The sequence below is a fragment of the Brachyistius frenatus genome, unplaced genomic scaffold, assembly GCF_029030835.1.
Source record: "Brachyistius frenatus isolate BFR_SWC_R1_liver_20210118 unplaced genomic scaffold, ASM2903083v1 Contig_9, whole genome shotgun sequence".
Lineage (NCBI taxonomy): Eukaryota > Metazoa > Chordata > Actinopteri > Embiotocidae > Brachyistius > Brachyistius frenatus.
The window spans coordinates 4,090,586-4,107,370 of NW_027210608.1; the positions used below are offsets into that span (position 1 = coordinate 4,090,586).

A 16,785-nucleotide genomic window follows, 5' to 3' on the forward strand; every position below is an offset into this window, starting at 1 on the left:
TTTTAATTTTCATTTCATCATAAGCACTTTAAGACTGTTGCCAGCACTTATTTGCAGTTTTCCTGCAGACCTCTTCACTCGGGCTTCTGACAGGACAGATGCTGCAATTAATCACGGCAGAGAAATGGGCATCGTTTCCATGCCGAGCTGAGGAGCCAATCACCGCAGCCGCAGCAGCAGCGGAGGCAGGCCAAATTATAAACGCTTTCCCCAAAACTAACTAATTGAAAAGAAAGCAAAATTTGAAAATTGTATCAAACCACTATCACAGAAGCTCAGGAGCAAATTCTCTCGGATAATTTGTAACTAATATTAACCCGTGTTTAAAATGTCTCAGCTGCTGTTACAGAAAGAGCGAGAGAAAGAGAGAGAGAGAGAGAGAGAAAAAAAAAGGGCCCTTCTCGGGGCCAGTGGATTCACAGCCTATTGTGAAGATATGATAATTATTGTTTGCCTGCCTTCCCTCCCCCACTCAGCATATTATTCAAGGGAGCTCAGCAAACCCCCGGGGATGTCTTGGAAATGAAGCGATTTTGAAGGGAGTAAGAAAGAGGCAGAATCCAATGCACTCGTGTGTGAGAAGGGGACTGTTATTGAGACAAGTACCAGTTACATTCTGACCTTGTCCCCTGTTCTTACACACAGTTACAATGGACTTCCATTTAAACCAGAGAAACAGCACACACTATAATAATGCCAACATGGATGCTCATATATCCCTGCAAAGTATTTGTTTTCCCTCCGAATTACTCCATAAATATCTTGCAAAGAACTGATTTGTGTCTGTGAATGTTTATCAGTGTATTTATTTTCAACAAGGAGACATGAAGCAATACCTCATAGAAATGATGGCTAATATAACTTCTGAAAGAAACCGATTCCTTCAAATAAATATTTGTGATTGATAGTTTTAATTTTGAACAGAGACACAAAGAAATATATAATACTTCATACAAAATTATGGCTGCTATCATATTAGTGATGGAATGTCTCTGGATTCGTCTTCATGGCTGAGCGAAACCTCCAACATTAAAATTTACGTTTCCTATCGAGAGCTGAAAACAACTTTTCAAGAACTCCATACCGATATGCATTTATTCTATGGACAGCTTCCAATTCAGTTGGTTTGTAAGCAAAATACAAACAAAATTAATCGCTGCAATTGTAACTCATAAAAAAGTATAAAAGAGCAGAAATGCACTATGTGATATAGCAATCCACAGGTCGTTTAACAATGTTTTAATTAAAGCCTCACATATTAAAACTTTACAACAGGTGATATGAAAAATGTACAACATTTTCTTCTTTTTTTTTTTTTCAGGGACTTCTGTACAGCCGGCAAAAATACCTCCGATGCCTTTTTAGTTGGCTTTGGCAGTGCAACAAACTGGCTCTGCTAGTTTTCTTTTTCTTAAAACAGTGACAGTATCAAGGAGCAGAGTAAAAATACTTCATTCTCCAAACCATCTGCCTTGATCCGCAAATTTGTATTTACCATAAAATATCCCCTTTGTTACACAAAATAAAAACATAATTTAATTGTTAAACATCTGAAGTAAAAACAAATAGATTAAAGAAGAATTTTTTTTGGGGGGGGAGGTGGGGTTGCCTGTTACACGCTTTTGGGCAAATTGTTTGGAGGGTAGATTACTGGATAACGGAGGTCTCGTCTCTCCCCACTCTACAAAACATGTACAGCAGATTACAGCTACAGTTTGAGGATGTAATGACATAAATGATTTATGGCAGTTTCTGTCTCAGTCTGTTCCGTCGTTCGTCCACAGACCTGCGTCCCAAGACCTTGTATTTTCAGTTCCCCCCCTCATTCTTCAAAAGACATTGTCTGGGTTTGTGACATGGTTTAAATGTGTGTTCAAATATCACCGGGCCTCTGACGCGTGATGATTTGAACAGTAACACCTGCGAGAATGACGGTGAAAGCGAAAAGGTTGGAGTAAAGAAAGTCTGCTATATACTGGCCAGTGTGGGAACAAAGACTGATGTGTGGGTTACTGGTTTCCAGCGAGGAACCTGTGAGTCATTCAGTCCAGGCAAGAGCTGATAAAAATCCTTTTGTTGAAACGCATTCAAAACGTCCTTTTACTGCGCTTAACGGACAACTCTGGCCTCATAAATAAAGCTTTATTGTTAAATAAAACAGTGAAAGATACACGTCTTTCAACATATCGTGTGTCCAGTCAGTTCAAATTGACAACTGAAAGACCTCACAAACAAACAAATAAACAATCACTGGGTGCTCACCCTAACAGGCTTCTGCCATAGCTCAGCCTATTTCATAGACAAAAACCCAGCTAACATGTTTACCCCCCTGTACACGCATGTGCATATCTGTCTATAACAATGGACAACTTCTTGGTATAACATTCTAAATCTGACACACTTCTTAAGTGCAACTTAGAAAAGCAACGTGGGATGATGCTTTTATTCTATTCCTGTTCTTTGAGAGATAGGATTTCCATTTGGCTCAGTAAATGCTGACCTGGGACAGGACCTGGGCGTGGGCCTGGATTTGGGAGGGGTGTGGTTGCTGCTGCGGGGCTGGTTGGGGGCTGCCGAGCGATGCAGAGCCTCCCACTGAATGGGGAGTACCAGGAGAGTGCTGGGGTGGGGAACACTGGGATTGATGCTGCTGTTGTTGCTGCTGCTGCTGCTGCTGGAGATGTTGTATCTGCTGCTGATGCAGCTGATGCTGATGCATCTGCATGTGCTGCATTTGCATCTGCTGATGTTGCTGTTGCTGCTGCTGCTGTTGCTGTTGTTGTTGTTGTTGTTGTTGTTGCTGCTGCTGCTGCTGCTGCTGCTGCTGCTGCTGCTGCATGTGGTGCTGCTGCAGCTGCTGCTGGAGGTGGTGCTGGAAATGCTGATGCTGCATCTGCTGCTGGATCTGCTGGTGATGCATCTGCTGCTGCTGCATCTGATGGTGCTGGAGGTGCTGCTGCATCTGCTGCTGCTGTTGCTGCTGCTGTTGCATGTGCTGCATCGCATGCTGTTGCACCGGTTGCATGGGAGGGCTCATCTGAGATACCGCTGTGGACTGGGCACCCGCCATGGCCCCTCCGGCGCCCATCTGGCCGAGCAGCTGCGGAGGCATCCCGGAGGGCAGGTTCTGGTGGGAAACTGTAACCGAGGTCACGATCTGGCTGCCCCCTAGTCTCATCTGCAGAGGTTTTGGGGCAATGGCCCGTGGCAGGGCTTGTTGAAGGGCCTGGGCAGCTGATGGCATGGAGGGGTGCTGGTTGAGGGGTGAAGGCAGCACCAGGCCAGGGGACAGGCTGGTGGAGGCCAGGGTCTGCTGCACCGAGCGGATAGTCTGAGCCTCGGCCGATTCTGCTGCAGCCTGGATGGAGGGAAAAATATAAAACATTATTTATAAAGCCACAGTTTTCACTACTTCCTCCATCTATAGGTGCACGGTACAGTTTCTACACCAGCTTCTGTTGTTTCAATCGTTAATAGGCCTCTACAACTTCAGTGCAAAATATAATGCAAAGAATCTTAAATAATTTAATTAACTTTTCTGTTAAATTCACAAATTTTTCAGGTGAACAGAAGAAACAGTTTCTCACCTTGGAAACCAGACTAGCGCGGTATGCAGCGAGGGCTTTTAAATATTCTTTCTTGGCAGCTTCTGTTTTGCTTTTGTAAACCTGTTATGACACACACAAAAAACGTGTGAATGGACAAGTACAACTTTTAAATTAGAGATAATTACAATGACTTCAGGCAATATGGAGGACATTAGACAGATTGTATACATATATACATATACATTTGTTTCCCATCTAATCTAAACTTTTGCTAACTACATTTTGTAGTACCTGCTTCTGTTCCTCTCCCAGACCGTCCCACATGGACGCCACAATCTTGGACACCTCTCCAAAGGTGGCATTGGGATTCTGACCCTTGATGGCAGCCTGGGTGTCTCTAAAGAACAGGGCATAAGCAGACACCGGCTTCTGGGGCTCATTGGGATCTTTCTTCTTTTTCTTTTTCGGGGTCTTGGGCTTCTTCGTGGGATCTATGGGGGCGGGTCGCTTCTCCCCAATGACCTAAATTGACAGCAATAGTTAAAGAAATTAAGAAAAATGTCCTTTAACATCACCACGTCTATTTCCTACAATTATCCTTTAGCACAGCTGTCCAAATGATTTGTAACTCTTCACTCACCCTGTTACCGTCGTCCTGGTCGTCTTCGTTGATGGAGCTGGAGGGAGAGGGTGTGGCGGACTTGCTGGCAGGCGGTGATGGGGACGTGTGGGTGATGTTGGGTCCTCCCATGTTTAAGCTCAGCTGTGCGTTGAGTTGGGACTGGTTAATGGTAGTCAGCTGATTCCTTGATATCATGCCATTGGGGCTGTTCATGCTGATGATGGACTTCATCACCATGGCTGGGTTGGGTGTGTACTGACGCAGATGGCCTGGTCCAACGTTCTGAACGGAAAAACAAAGAGGGCTTGTTAAGAAAACAATAATATTATGTAATGTTCTTTCTTTTTACTATTCATTTGATTGATGCCCTTTCCTCTCTCTACTCGCTGTGACACCCTGCTGTCCAAGCCCATGAACCTGTATCTCTTTACCAGAGTAGAAACCGGGTCATAGGATTCTGTGGATTGTTATGTGGCAGATCACATGTCATAATATCCTGGGTGTTAAATGTCTCTATTACAAGCCATGATAAATTGTCTTGACACCCAAGGAGCCAACTTTACAAGCCAGTGATAGATGGCTACACAGCTCGGTTGATTCATTTCAAAACTCTATTGTATGGAGATCAGTGATCCAGCTTTAGACTGCCCTGTCCCTGAAGGGGAACACTGAACTCGTGCTGTGGTACGGAACTTCAAAAGCCACAATAAAGAGTGCATTTGTATGCATGCACCAACATGTCAGTTCAGCTTGACGTAGCCACACAGCTATATACTTTATTTAAGGTAAAGCTCTGTGGAAGAGGCACCTTTCATATATCATGTTTGACTGTCAAAGAGTGGAAAGAAAATACTTCCATGCCATCAACCTCATAAATCAACCAGCCGAAAGCATGAAGCTTCAGAGCACCAGACCTCCTTTCTGCCATCCGCAGTATAATGTAATAACATTTTCAACATCTATTTAACTTTTTCCAGGTAAAACATTCAGTTCCTAAAAGAGTCTTAAAGAAGGTGGAGGCAACATGTTTGCAGTGATTGTGGTGCGGATGAAATTACGAGGCCTGCCAGCTCTCTAGAGGGAAGACTGATCAGAGAGCCAGCAGAGCTGACATGGAGCAGAGAAGGCGACGTGATCACAACAGAAAAGGTGATTTGTTCTCCCTGGGTACATCCATCTGGTATTCAGCAGCGCAAACTCAATCTCTCCCAACATCAACACATCATAAAACCCACGCACCTGGCTTTATTGAAACAACCTTATGAATGCCCGTCTTCAAAAACAATATTGTGACACCGTTTCAGACGGAAACATATTGGATCTACAATCCATTTCTTTCTCATATGCCATGTCTACTGCTTATCATAAATACAATCTATGAAGTGAGAGCAGATTTATATTTACATGTGCAAGCAGGTTTCTGTGAAAGGCGAGGCCAAGTTGGGGAGAGAAATTGAAGACATATTGTCGTGATTCTTCAAATATGGAAATATCACACATAAAAGCTGCAATAAACAAGCCTGCGTCCAAATGAATGTGATTTACATATCTGAAACCCGCCATGTTCCAAGTGCTATTGTCATCTTCATTACTGAGAACACGATGGCCCGCCGTTTGCTCTTTGCTCGCTGCGAACATCAAAGATCCACACACTGAGCTCATTAGTCGTGGCCATCTGTATAATAACACTTTTGCCCAATCCTTATGGTGCAGTTCTGACTTGGAGCAATGGCCCATTCTGCCATTTGCTTGGAATACGGTGAAATCTTCGAAATGGCTTCAAACTGAAAGCTGTGCATTTCAAAAACACATGCGCTAATGGCCACAGTTAGGCACTCAATTATATCACATTCAACAGCCTGCTGAATATCGTATTCTGCCACATATTATCACAATAACTGGAGGAGCAGTCGCGGAGCTGTTAGCACCTCACGTTACAAAGGAGAATTGACAGTTACAGCAATGAGGCGTCAGCATTAGCACGTCTGATCTGAATGAAAACATAACAGCTAATAACAAGCTAGTCAAAGAAATCATCTTCAGTAATAGTTGTCTTGATTGTGAATCTCAATCTAATACTAGGATGTTTATTTATGTCCCTCTGCCTTCTCATTTGCATTTTGATTGCAGTATTGTAAGCAGTCGCAGCAGATATCCAACTAGATATTTGATAGTCATCGTAACGCCGCAAATAAACTCTTTATCTTGAGTACACAGTGGCCAGATGTGCCCTCCCGAGTCAGATTTGCGAGTGTGTCGAGGTGTGTTCTGCATCTGAAACACTAACAAGCAGAAATGCACTCTCTGATCAATAAAGGGCTTCTTCTTTTTTTTGGTCTCTCTTTTTTTTTTTTTTTAAATGTAAATTCTGTTTGTAACATTTTCCTTTGTGTTGCTTTTAATGTGAAAGCTGAAAACAGCTAGCGAAAACAAAATGCTTCCAACAATATGTTGCAAAAAAAAAAAAAAAAAAAAAAAAGGAAGAAATGGATTTTTTGTACATTATTATTGGCCTCAATCACTCTTAACACAGCAAACACTCCACGCAGAGCCACATAAAGCATTCTGAAAACTAGCAGATGAGGAAAAAAAAAAAAAAAAAAAAAAATGCAGACTATTGACAATGTGTGAAACCCTTTCCACAATAAGCACAGGCCAATAAACACAACGGCAGGGCTCAAAATAGAACATTATGCATTCACCAAGTGATAAAAATCTCAACACTGATGTCAATGAAAACAGGCTCCGGTCTGTTCTTACAGATATTGGAAATCAGAATTTGGGGAGAATTTATGAACAGTGGCACCAAGCTGTAACAGGCTGAAAAGAATGTTAACAAGTTCAATTTCCATTCAATCAATGCCAGAGCTCTTGGAAATGTTCCATGGCAGGAGAGGGGTAAAATCATCTATATGGTAATTATAAGGATGAATCCCCCAGTAACTTTCGCCAGCATGAAAGGTCAGTCCTATTAAAGATAGTTTATCAGCGCTCTGCACATATTCCTTTACTCGCCTTCTAAACGGGTACATCATTTTATTTTTCCTCCGTTTTCAGCAACCTGCTGAAGTCTGTGCTTAAGCCAAATGAGAAAAATGGAATTTTGAATGCCAGTAAAGGCTATAATAGCACAGAGATAAATTGTTTTTCTTTCCCCTGCCCTGTCTCAGTCAAACACACTTCGCTCTCTTTCTCTCTCTGTGCTGTGCAAACTCAGTCCATCTATCTCAGCAACCTCTAACCCCCACTTAAAAACAAATCCCCCCCTCCCCCGTTCTCCTCCCCCCTCAGACTGAGGCCAGTAGGTTCCCTCCCCCTTGGTCTGCTACAGCCACTGACCCATACCCCTCTCCACCATTCCTCCCGGTGCATTATGGGTATTTAAAACTTGTCCAACATGACATCATTTCAGTTTGAGAGCTGCCTGAGAAAAGTAAATTACAGAATCAATCATGCAGAAGGTCAAGCTGAGACTTCATTACAAGTATTGCATGCCTGCATGAATATCTTTCATTTCTGACTGACCCAATATGTCACAATAGCTGTCTGTCGAGAGAGAGAGAGAGAGAGAGAGAGAGAGAGAGAGAGAGAGAGAGAGAGAGAGAGAGAGAGAGAGAGAGAGAGAGAGAGAGAGAGAAAAAAAAAGAAACAGAGCGAAAAGAAAAAAAAAAAAATCCACTCTCTTAAATTGATGTACAACTCATGTCAGTGCTTCTTGACTTGGAAGGGAGATAAGAGGGAAGTGTAGAAAAACATGCTTTCTGCAACAGTGCTCACATTTTCCATTTGATTCAGGATATAGTGGTTTTTGACCAGTCAGAACTGAGGGTATTATACTCATTGCCAATCTACACAGTATCAAGGCATATCAAATCATGTGAACAACAAACTACAAATGGCTTTTTCAGCCTCACTTCCATCTCGCATGATGCAGCCTGAATAGACTACTATTAGATATTAGCATATCTTTGCTGCTGTAAAGCTAATGACATGTGAAACAGCTCATTGGTAATGAAAAATATATAATGCGTCACCACATGGTGGTAAATGTAATAAGACGGCAGGGCTCATATCTCCTAAATATTGATTTTAACATCTAATACAACCAACTGACTGCTGTAGGTTTCAAATCCAATCACGGAGGACACGGAGCCCATTTCAGTACATGCCTACATGTGTCAAGAAAACCCTAAAATGTGGTGAAGGCACCAGGTGTTTTTGAAATGGAACCCAGAGATCCTCGCTGTGCAGCAGGGAGAAAATCGAGGAGAAATTGTGAATAAAGCAACACTGGCAGCTCGAGCTCCAGTACTATTTGGCACTATTGAGACTCAATCACAAATCAGGAGGACACATGCTGGGAGACAAAAATGAGAGTCAGAAGCTTGTTAGGAGAGCAGATTAAATAAATAATGACTTCAGATTCAGGGCTTGCCAGGCACATTGCAGCTGAGAAAATGTATTTCTCTTTGTAGAAGCCCGGCATCTGTGGCCAATTTGCAAGACATACGCTGAACATTAAGGGGAGAGGAATTAGCAGAACACTTGGCAATGTGATGACATGGAAGAAGCTTTAGAAAATAGCCCAGGTATATTCGCTGGTTGGGTTTCTCATTAAGTTCTGATAAGAGACAGGCTTTCACACACGCTAAGTATTCTCCACCAGTAAGCTAGCACAGAGGAAGAAAACCAAGACAAGTGTTTGGGAAATATGAGCGTGGTGGCTTGATGAAAAATGTAATTGCAATAGTGCACGGTTTATTTGTTTGCCCCTGCAGCCATAACAAATAACACAGAATGTAATCATGTATATAAGGTTGTCATTCCTTTATCAGTGTGCTGACAAAATGACAAAACACCCCTCTTAGGGCCTTCGTAAATCATTGTCTCTGTATATAGAATGCACTGCAAACAGCGCTGTTACTTATCTCGTTTAAAAAGTTGCGTGCTCTTTTCAAAGCAAAGATAAAACCAGAGATGAATAGAATTTCTATAGGCATTGTCACAGGACTTTTGGGGATCAATCCCATTTACAGGAAAAATGAAGGGCCACCGCAAGCCATCCTGCGGTACAATGTGCGATGACTGATAACGAGCGAGTGGTGTGCCAGCGACAAAGCCACGAGGCAAGGAGCAGAAATCCACATTCTCCCCTCACTTTTTAATAGAGTCTCTGCACAATCAGAGACATGAGCCATGCAAATGGTGTTAAAGAGGAATAATGTTTGAGAATCAAATCTAATCCTCCAGCAAGTCGTGAGAACAGTCAGGAATGTAATTGTGTCAAGGTTCCGTTTCTTCCAGATGCAGAAAGCTTAACTGACCATGAAATGAAAATTCTTTAGGCGAAAAGCCTGCTGGGGCTCACTTACTGTACGAGCAGAGATATTTTAAAAGCCGCAATTATTTTACATGGCAGAAGCAGGGAAGCAGGAAAAGGAGCTGTACATTTTATAGCCCCTTCTCATATGGAAGGTAAATAAATATGTGATATCAGTGTGATTTAACAAATGTGCTATCGAGAAGGGAGAGGAGGAGGAGGAGGAGGGGAGCAAGGGGTGTAAAATACATTTCATTTATTCACACAGTTATAATGATAATAGCACCTCTTCTAAATGCAATCTGATTTGTGACTCACAAAGCAAATTCCGCATCTATATCATCATTTCTTCGCTCATGCCTTTTGTCCTTTCATTTCTTCTCTCCTAAATGAATCTTCCATTTCTGTAATAGGTCTGGAAGACGACTAGTCAGCGAGTGACATTTCCATTTTTCCCTCCTCAGTGCTCCTATGATTGTGGCATTTCAAAAATGCCTTTCCAACCCTGAGACAACAATCTCACAATCTGTAATACATAACAGTGATTATTCCACTCGGCAGTTCCATGTTTGACCATCCGTTATCATTTGAGAGGAGGATTGAGCTACAAATATGTTCATCAGGACCTTACTAGGAGGGTAATTTTTGACACCTCTAAGACCAAGCTGATCCTAAACTCCAAAAACATACCGTGTGTCGGTTTTGAAGACCTCGTGTGACATTGGGCTGAAAGCATGGATCAGCATTTACAGCAGAGAGAGAGAGAGAAAAAAAAAAAAAAGCTTCTGAAGGTAACATGAATTAAATATGAGCATGTGAAACTGTGGCACTTTTGGGTCCCGTTTTCACTGTCCTTCTGGGGATGAATGCGCTTTGTACTCTAACACCTGTGATCTATTCACATCTGTTCACCTTACAGAGGGGGGGGATCATCCATGCTCTGGGTGCTTTTAAAAAAAAAAAAAAAATCCTCCCAGTAAGTAACACAATATCATGACATTTACTCAATGTGATCATATACCTCCTGTGTTGTAAACAAGGCCAGATGCTGTGCCAGATGCGCTGACAACAGGAGGTGTAGAAAAACTGTGAAGGTGACATTATGGTTCAGTAAAAAGGCCTCATTTAAAGATTGAAATCAGGGGTCTCCAGTAGTATGTGCTTCTAAATCATATCTTTCAGTTTGGATGCACCATCAAAAAACACATCCGGAGCAGCACTAGTGTAGGACTTCTGTAGGACCAATGACGATAAAATAGTGGTTTAATAGTGGTATGTATGCATGGCAGTGCTCACCACAGGATGGCCATTGTTGACAGACATCCCTTCTTGGTCCATCATGTTGCGGGAGATGGTAATCGAGGGCAGATCCAGGCTCTGTGGGGGGAACTGAGGGATTAAGGGACCCCTGTGCGGAGCTGGCGGCTCTGGCATTGCTGGGAACGGTGACTCGACGTCCGAAAGACCCAGACCGGACTCCGTCTCAGGTGGAGGTGTAATGGGAGGAATCTCAAACTCCTCGTCTCCCAAGCTGGGCGTGTGAAAAGTCTGAGAGAGAGAGAGAGAGAGAGAGAGAGAGAGAGAGGCGAAGAGGAAAACTGTGAAATCCGGCAACACAAAAACAGCCAAGAAGCATTTGCTGAGGTGGGCCTTATCTAACATGCCGGAAGGAAACCTTGAGGGATTAAATCAGACGACTTTGTTTAAGAGATGGAGTGTTTTAGTAGAGTGGTAATACACTTGTCTGTAAGTGCACTAAGATGTAACATTTCCTAAACCTATTAAAGTCCACTTGTGTGTGGAGGAAGACGTCAAAAGTAAAAATATCAAGCAGCAATCATGGGAGAGAGGGGATACATGATAAAAGCCCTTAATCTTGGGGATGGAAGATGTTGGGTTGAAGTGCAGTGAAAATACACGTCACAGGGAGATGGGTTTAAAGAACATTTTCAAAGATTATTACGCTTGGCCAGAAGTGTTTCTTTTTGTTCCCCTTGCCTGCACCCTTAAATCTGCTCATCAAACAACCTAATCCTTCTGCCTTTCAAATTAAAGCTTTTGGTCACACTTAATTTGCTTATGTGCCTTCTTGGAGATGGGACTGTTCACCTACTTGGGTCTTGTTTTCATCTGCACATTGCATTAAGCTGCTCTCCGAAAAGCCAAAATATTCATACCCTCACAATGACCACTCTGCAGGTCCACATAAATGCAGGGCCAAGCAGCATGCTGTCGGAGGTGCTGGGCTCAGCTTCTGTTGTTAAGTTACCGAAAGCCTCTTCAAAGCAAGGCTCTCTTAGTAAAAGTGACATGCTTTTAACTGCTAACACTTTTTTGAACACATAGTGGCAGAGTGCTAAATCACTTTAAACTCCCGGCATTATTGAAAATGTTGAACAGCAAGAGGAATGTAACAAAAAGAAGCCAGTATCTGCATCGGAAGATGCTTCGGGTTGATCTCGAACGCTACTTGCTTGGCCCTGGGTCACTTTTACTCTTTGAAATTTCTCAGACAATCCTGGCATGGAAATAATTGGCCAAAAAACAGGCGTAAACGGGCGTCTATGCCAATGCGAACAAGCACGAATGAGCCTCTCGTATGCTGATTCACCTTTTCACACACACGCATTTAATTCTCAAAGGGACTACGAGTTCTGGAGTTGATCATGAATTGCTTTTTGAGATAAACCCAGCGTCTTTGAGAAGGGTGCTGGCTTTTATCAAGCTCTCTTTTCACTCACTCTTACCAAAATTTGACAACCTTAGAGCATTTATCACATGTAAAGCATCCCGCCAGGCCTTTCAGTTTTAGCATGTTGTGTAAATAGGAATAAAGTTCCTAACCCCAGCAGACGTGAGGTTGTACTGTACCTAAAACGACTACAAACTGATATTGACAGTTAACTACAGTCAGCAACGGAGCTAACAATCTTGTCTTCCTCGGTTCTGTCACTCTGTCTCCGGTCAGGGATGGAATAACAGAAGGGAGACAACAGAGGGAATATGCCAACACAGACCTTGATTAGGGAGTATTAATGTTCCTCTTGCTTGCTTTAGCACACAGACACTTGAAACTAATTCATTGCCTACTCAGGGCAGCTGTCTTGACAAGCACTGATGAATTCCAGTGGCAGGGGAAGCTAATAGAGTTTTTATTCTCCCATTTTCTTACTCTCCTCCTGCTGCTCCCTACCATCGTTTCACTTTTCAGCGCTTGTTTCACAGCCAGAGAATCAGTTCTTCTTCCAAAAGGAGTTAAGGTCATATTCATCACAGCCCGGGCCTCTGGCTCGCTGAGTGCAAAATAAATCACGCGCACCTTCTCTAGGAACCATTTACTATCAGTCCTCTGCTGTCATATTGTGCTTCAGTCCACTCCAAAAAAAAAAAAAAAGAATCTCTGGAATTTAGTCCACAATGTCTGTTCAGCAGCATGTGGATAAAAAAAACAACCCAAAAAACAGTGTGTTTATAAAGTTAATAAAACAAAGCTGTCATGAGTCATTAACAAAAAGTTTCAGTAGCACATGGAAAGGATCAGAGGTCATCCATCATCACAGTCTTCATTCATGTTCTTCAACTTGCCCTGTGGTGCAGGGTCAGTCTCCATACCAGCCTTCAGATCTCTGGTCCCAGACTCATCTGGATCGTATCATGTAGCAATCTGAAGACACTGCACACTATTATAATTTTTCCAACAGGAAAGTATCACCCTGTCTTGGTCTTGCCTTGTCGACTATTGTCAGATATACTGCTCAGGCTGTGATACTTTGGCTGCATTCATCAACATAAGCCCTTGCAGGGCTGCTTCTGAGGAGGGAAACATCACTTACATTTTTTGCTCTTGCTCGACTTTGGATACTATTTGCTGATGTAAGTAGGTTTCCTGGGGTGTTACATTGTGTAAGGTAAATCAGGGCAGAACTATATAGGCCACTGGATCCTATATTCTGGTGCACCGTGGCCTGAATTACAGAGCTAACCTAGAGATTTGAGAGAAATGTCAAAGTGGAAGGTTGGCTGAGGTCAGCTCTACCTTTGTAGGAGAACAGCACAAGCATGACTGTGACCTTTAAGTGAAACACAGACATGTAGTTGAAGGAGAGAGATGATGGTGTTTAGTATTTGCTAAACAGCCAGGAAGTGGAGGATAGAAAAAAAAGTTTGGGGAAGATGGAGCAAGATCAGTATCAAAGACTGTGCTTTTGTGCATCTTCTCCCTTTGTTAATATTCATATTTGATTATACAAATTAACATCAACAACATAGGCGCTGATAATGGAGGCATGGAGTTTGTGTCTCATATGGTGGTAGTGGTGGTGGGGGCATGGAGGATGTCAGTGTGTGTAGAAAGGGCCCTCTCCCCAGAGAAGAGGTGCCAGATTTTACTGGAACCCACAGAGTGTTACAGTGTTGCACAACGTCTGGTGTCATTTCACATAAAGCCAGTTTAATTCTGCACTAGGAGCAGCTTAGGGGGCTCTGATCGGAGATTAAGAGATGCACAATCCACTTTCTTCGCATCACCAGCCCGATTATCCATTTAAATTGTTCTGAAAGGCTCAGCATAGCCATGTGCCAAGCCAGATGCTGGCTTGGGATGTGCAGGCATGTATATGTTAAGGGGTGCGCAAAGGAGAACACAACAGAGTGAAAGAAAAGGCAGTGTGTGTGTGTGTGTGTGTGTGTGTGTGTGTGTGTGTGTGTGTGTGTGTGTGTGTGTGTGTGTGTGTGTGTGTGTGTGTGTGTGTGTGTGTGTGTGTGTGTGTGTGTGTGTGTGTGTCTTTTCATTGGCAGCCACAGGGTTCAGTGGTATGTAGGGAGAGCAGGGCTTGGAACAGAGAGGCCTGATGTGCCCAGCATGAGCAGGTGTGTGGGAAATCCCCATTTCTTAGGGCCTATTGGAGGTGGTAAAACTGGACCAGCCGATATAATGTACTCCAAATTATTCTTAACAGGTGTTACATTCTACCAAGTAAAACCTAAATGTGGGGTTTACTGGGTTTCAGAAGCTATACAGATTCCATTTGTTCATGACAGCAATGACTCTTTTATGCACACAAAAGTTAGTTTTGGAGTTCCGCAAGGTTCTGTGCTAGGTCTGATACTTTTCACATTGTATGCAGATGGAACCCTGTTATATTTATCTATGAAACCAGAGCAAATAAAATAATTTGTCAAATTTCAAGCATGTTTAAAAGCCTGGATGACAGTTGTTTTTTTATTTCTAAAATAGGACATATCTGAAATGATTGTATTTGGTCTGGGAGTTGGCATGAATGAGTGCATTTCCCATATATTAGCTTTTTTATTAATCAAGAATAGCATTTTACATTCTGCTTCTGACATACCAGGCTCTTAATAATCAAGCTCCATCTTGCATTAAAGATGTAGTGTCATCCTAACGGAGTGCTTCCCTTAAAAGAGTGCAGGCTTTCTGTGGTTCTGATATTTTCCAGGAGTAGAATGGGAGGCAGAGCTGCTCTGTGGAACCAGCTCCAGTTTGGGTTTGGGATAAAGACACACTTTCTATTTGCAAGACTAAGCTTAAAACATTTTGATGAACCTTAACTCATTATTTTTGTAGTGTCACTGTGTTTAATTTAAAATCACCAATGTCAACCTCCTGGTGGTGGGAGAAGAAATAAGTCTGGGGATCACCAAAGTCATACACGTCTAGAAACAATGACCATCTTGACAAAAAGTCTTAGTATTCCTCTTCTGGGCACCAAGAATATGTTACAACTATCATGGTAATCCATCCTTTAATTGCCAAGACCTCTCACTAAAAATAAAGAAATGTCAACCTCATGGTGGTGCTAAAATTTAGGGGACCAGTTATTAGGATTCATCCTCTGGAAATTATGAATACCTGTACATGAATTTCATGGATGATCATCCTATCCAGCAATTGCTGAGTGATGGACTAACTGCTGGACCAACACGGACACATCCTTACAATTTTGCTGCTAGTTTAGTGCAGGCAATCTTCACAAAACTGTGTGGTAACCGGTATAATGCAGGTTTATAAAAAATATATGAACCTTCTTTGAACTATTTTTGTTATAAATGGAACCTTTCAACAATGTTTACAACAACAGAAATATAGAGGGAGGTGAATAGGGTGGGAATCAGTGAATTCTCCCTTCCAGTGTTTTATCCCTGTGATGCCACGGTGCTTTTTCAATATCGGGACAAAGAGCAAGAAAAAGCTTTTCAGGCAATAGTCCCAGTCCTTCAATAAACATAGTAATGCAATTCACAGATGCAATAACCAAGACTTGTTAAAGGCAGCAGCATGCAATTACTGCATTTAATAGGCCTCAGAATCAATAGAGGCTGGATTGAGGATCCAGTTTCAAATATCTAGACAGGCAGAGTGCAGCTACTCAACTGACAACATCAACCATGGCACTCCTAATCAGCATTATTTCAAATTTGGATCATTTGTAGTCCATTTCTACATATTTATAGTTCATTACATGAATGTAATTTGATTGAGAGAGTAAAGTGATACATCTGAGTGGAACACAATCTCAGTGTACAGTATCCTTTTCCCTGAGGGAAGCAGTCAAGCTTTCCCTGCTAGGATGTATGCTTTACCAGGCACACCAAGGTCATCTTATCTCATCCTCTAAGTGCATAAGGTAAATGATACACTGGCCATCCAAACAGCAAATAGGGGTCTGCTGATCTGAGAAGCATTCTGCCTTTTGAACAATACGTACTGTATGCAATTTAAATACACAGCATGAATTGGGCTGGATGTAAACAGGTTGCAATTTAGCTTTAAAGCGTTTGCAGTGAAGCAAACCAATCTGTTTATATGGTAAGTTCTGAAGAGAGAATTTACCCATGCTCACTCCTACAAATAAAAGGATATTATTTCTAGACTTGAGAAAGTTAGGTCACACCCACCAATGGAAATATCTTCATAGAAACCATGAAGGCTATGTCTTTATATACAACATCCACACTGTTTGATTTGAAAACAATAGTTAACCAAATGTGGCGTCATAAATTTAACTTTGCTGTCAAAGTTAGCTGTTCATTATCAACGAGACTTCCTCTATTACTGTAATCACAACACAAGCCAGACACATTAAGTAGATTAATATGGCATTAGAGTGGATATGGTATGAAACCTCACAACTCAAAGAGGAAGTCACTTTAGCTCAGGTTGCAACAAAACAATACATTGGACACTCCGCTTGAAAAGAAAAATCTATACTTAAGACTTTGTCTCTCTCTTCGTTTCCTTCAAAGCACAATGCCATCTGTGCCCTAACACTGGA

General features: G+C 42.2%; 1 protein-coding gene across 1 annotated transcript in view; it reads right to left on the minus strand.

Moving 5' to 3' along the window:
- Nucleotides 1–894: 894 nt before the first annotated feature.
- tox3 (TOX high mobility group box family member 3) overlaps nt 895–16,785 on the minus strand; it is a 40,560-nt gene continuing 24,669 nt past the window's right edge. Inside the window, exons 3-7 of the mRNA XM_069690403.1 lie at nt 10,787–11,038; nt 4,189–4,452; nt 3,840–4,070; nt 3,588–3,668; nt 895–3,358 (exon numbers count right to left, since the gene is read on the minus strand). Coding sequence (XP_069546504.1) covers nt 2,486–3,358; nt 3,588–3,668; nt 3,840–4,070; nt 4,189–4,452; nt 10,787–11,038 — 1,701 coding nt within the window. The 3' untranslated portion in view covers nt 895–2,485. The remainder of the gene's footprint in view (nt 3,359–3,587; nt 3,669–3,839; nt 4,071–4,188; nt 4,453–10,786; nt 11,039–16,785) is intronic.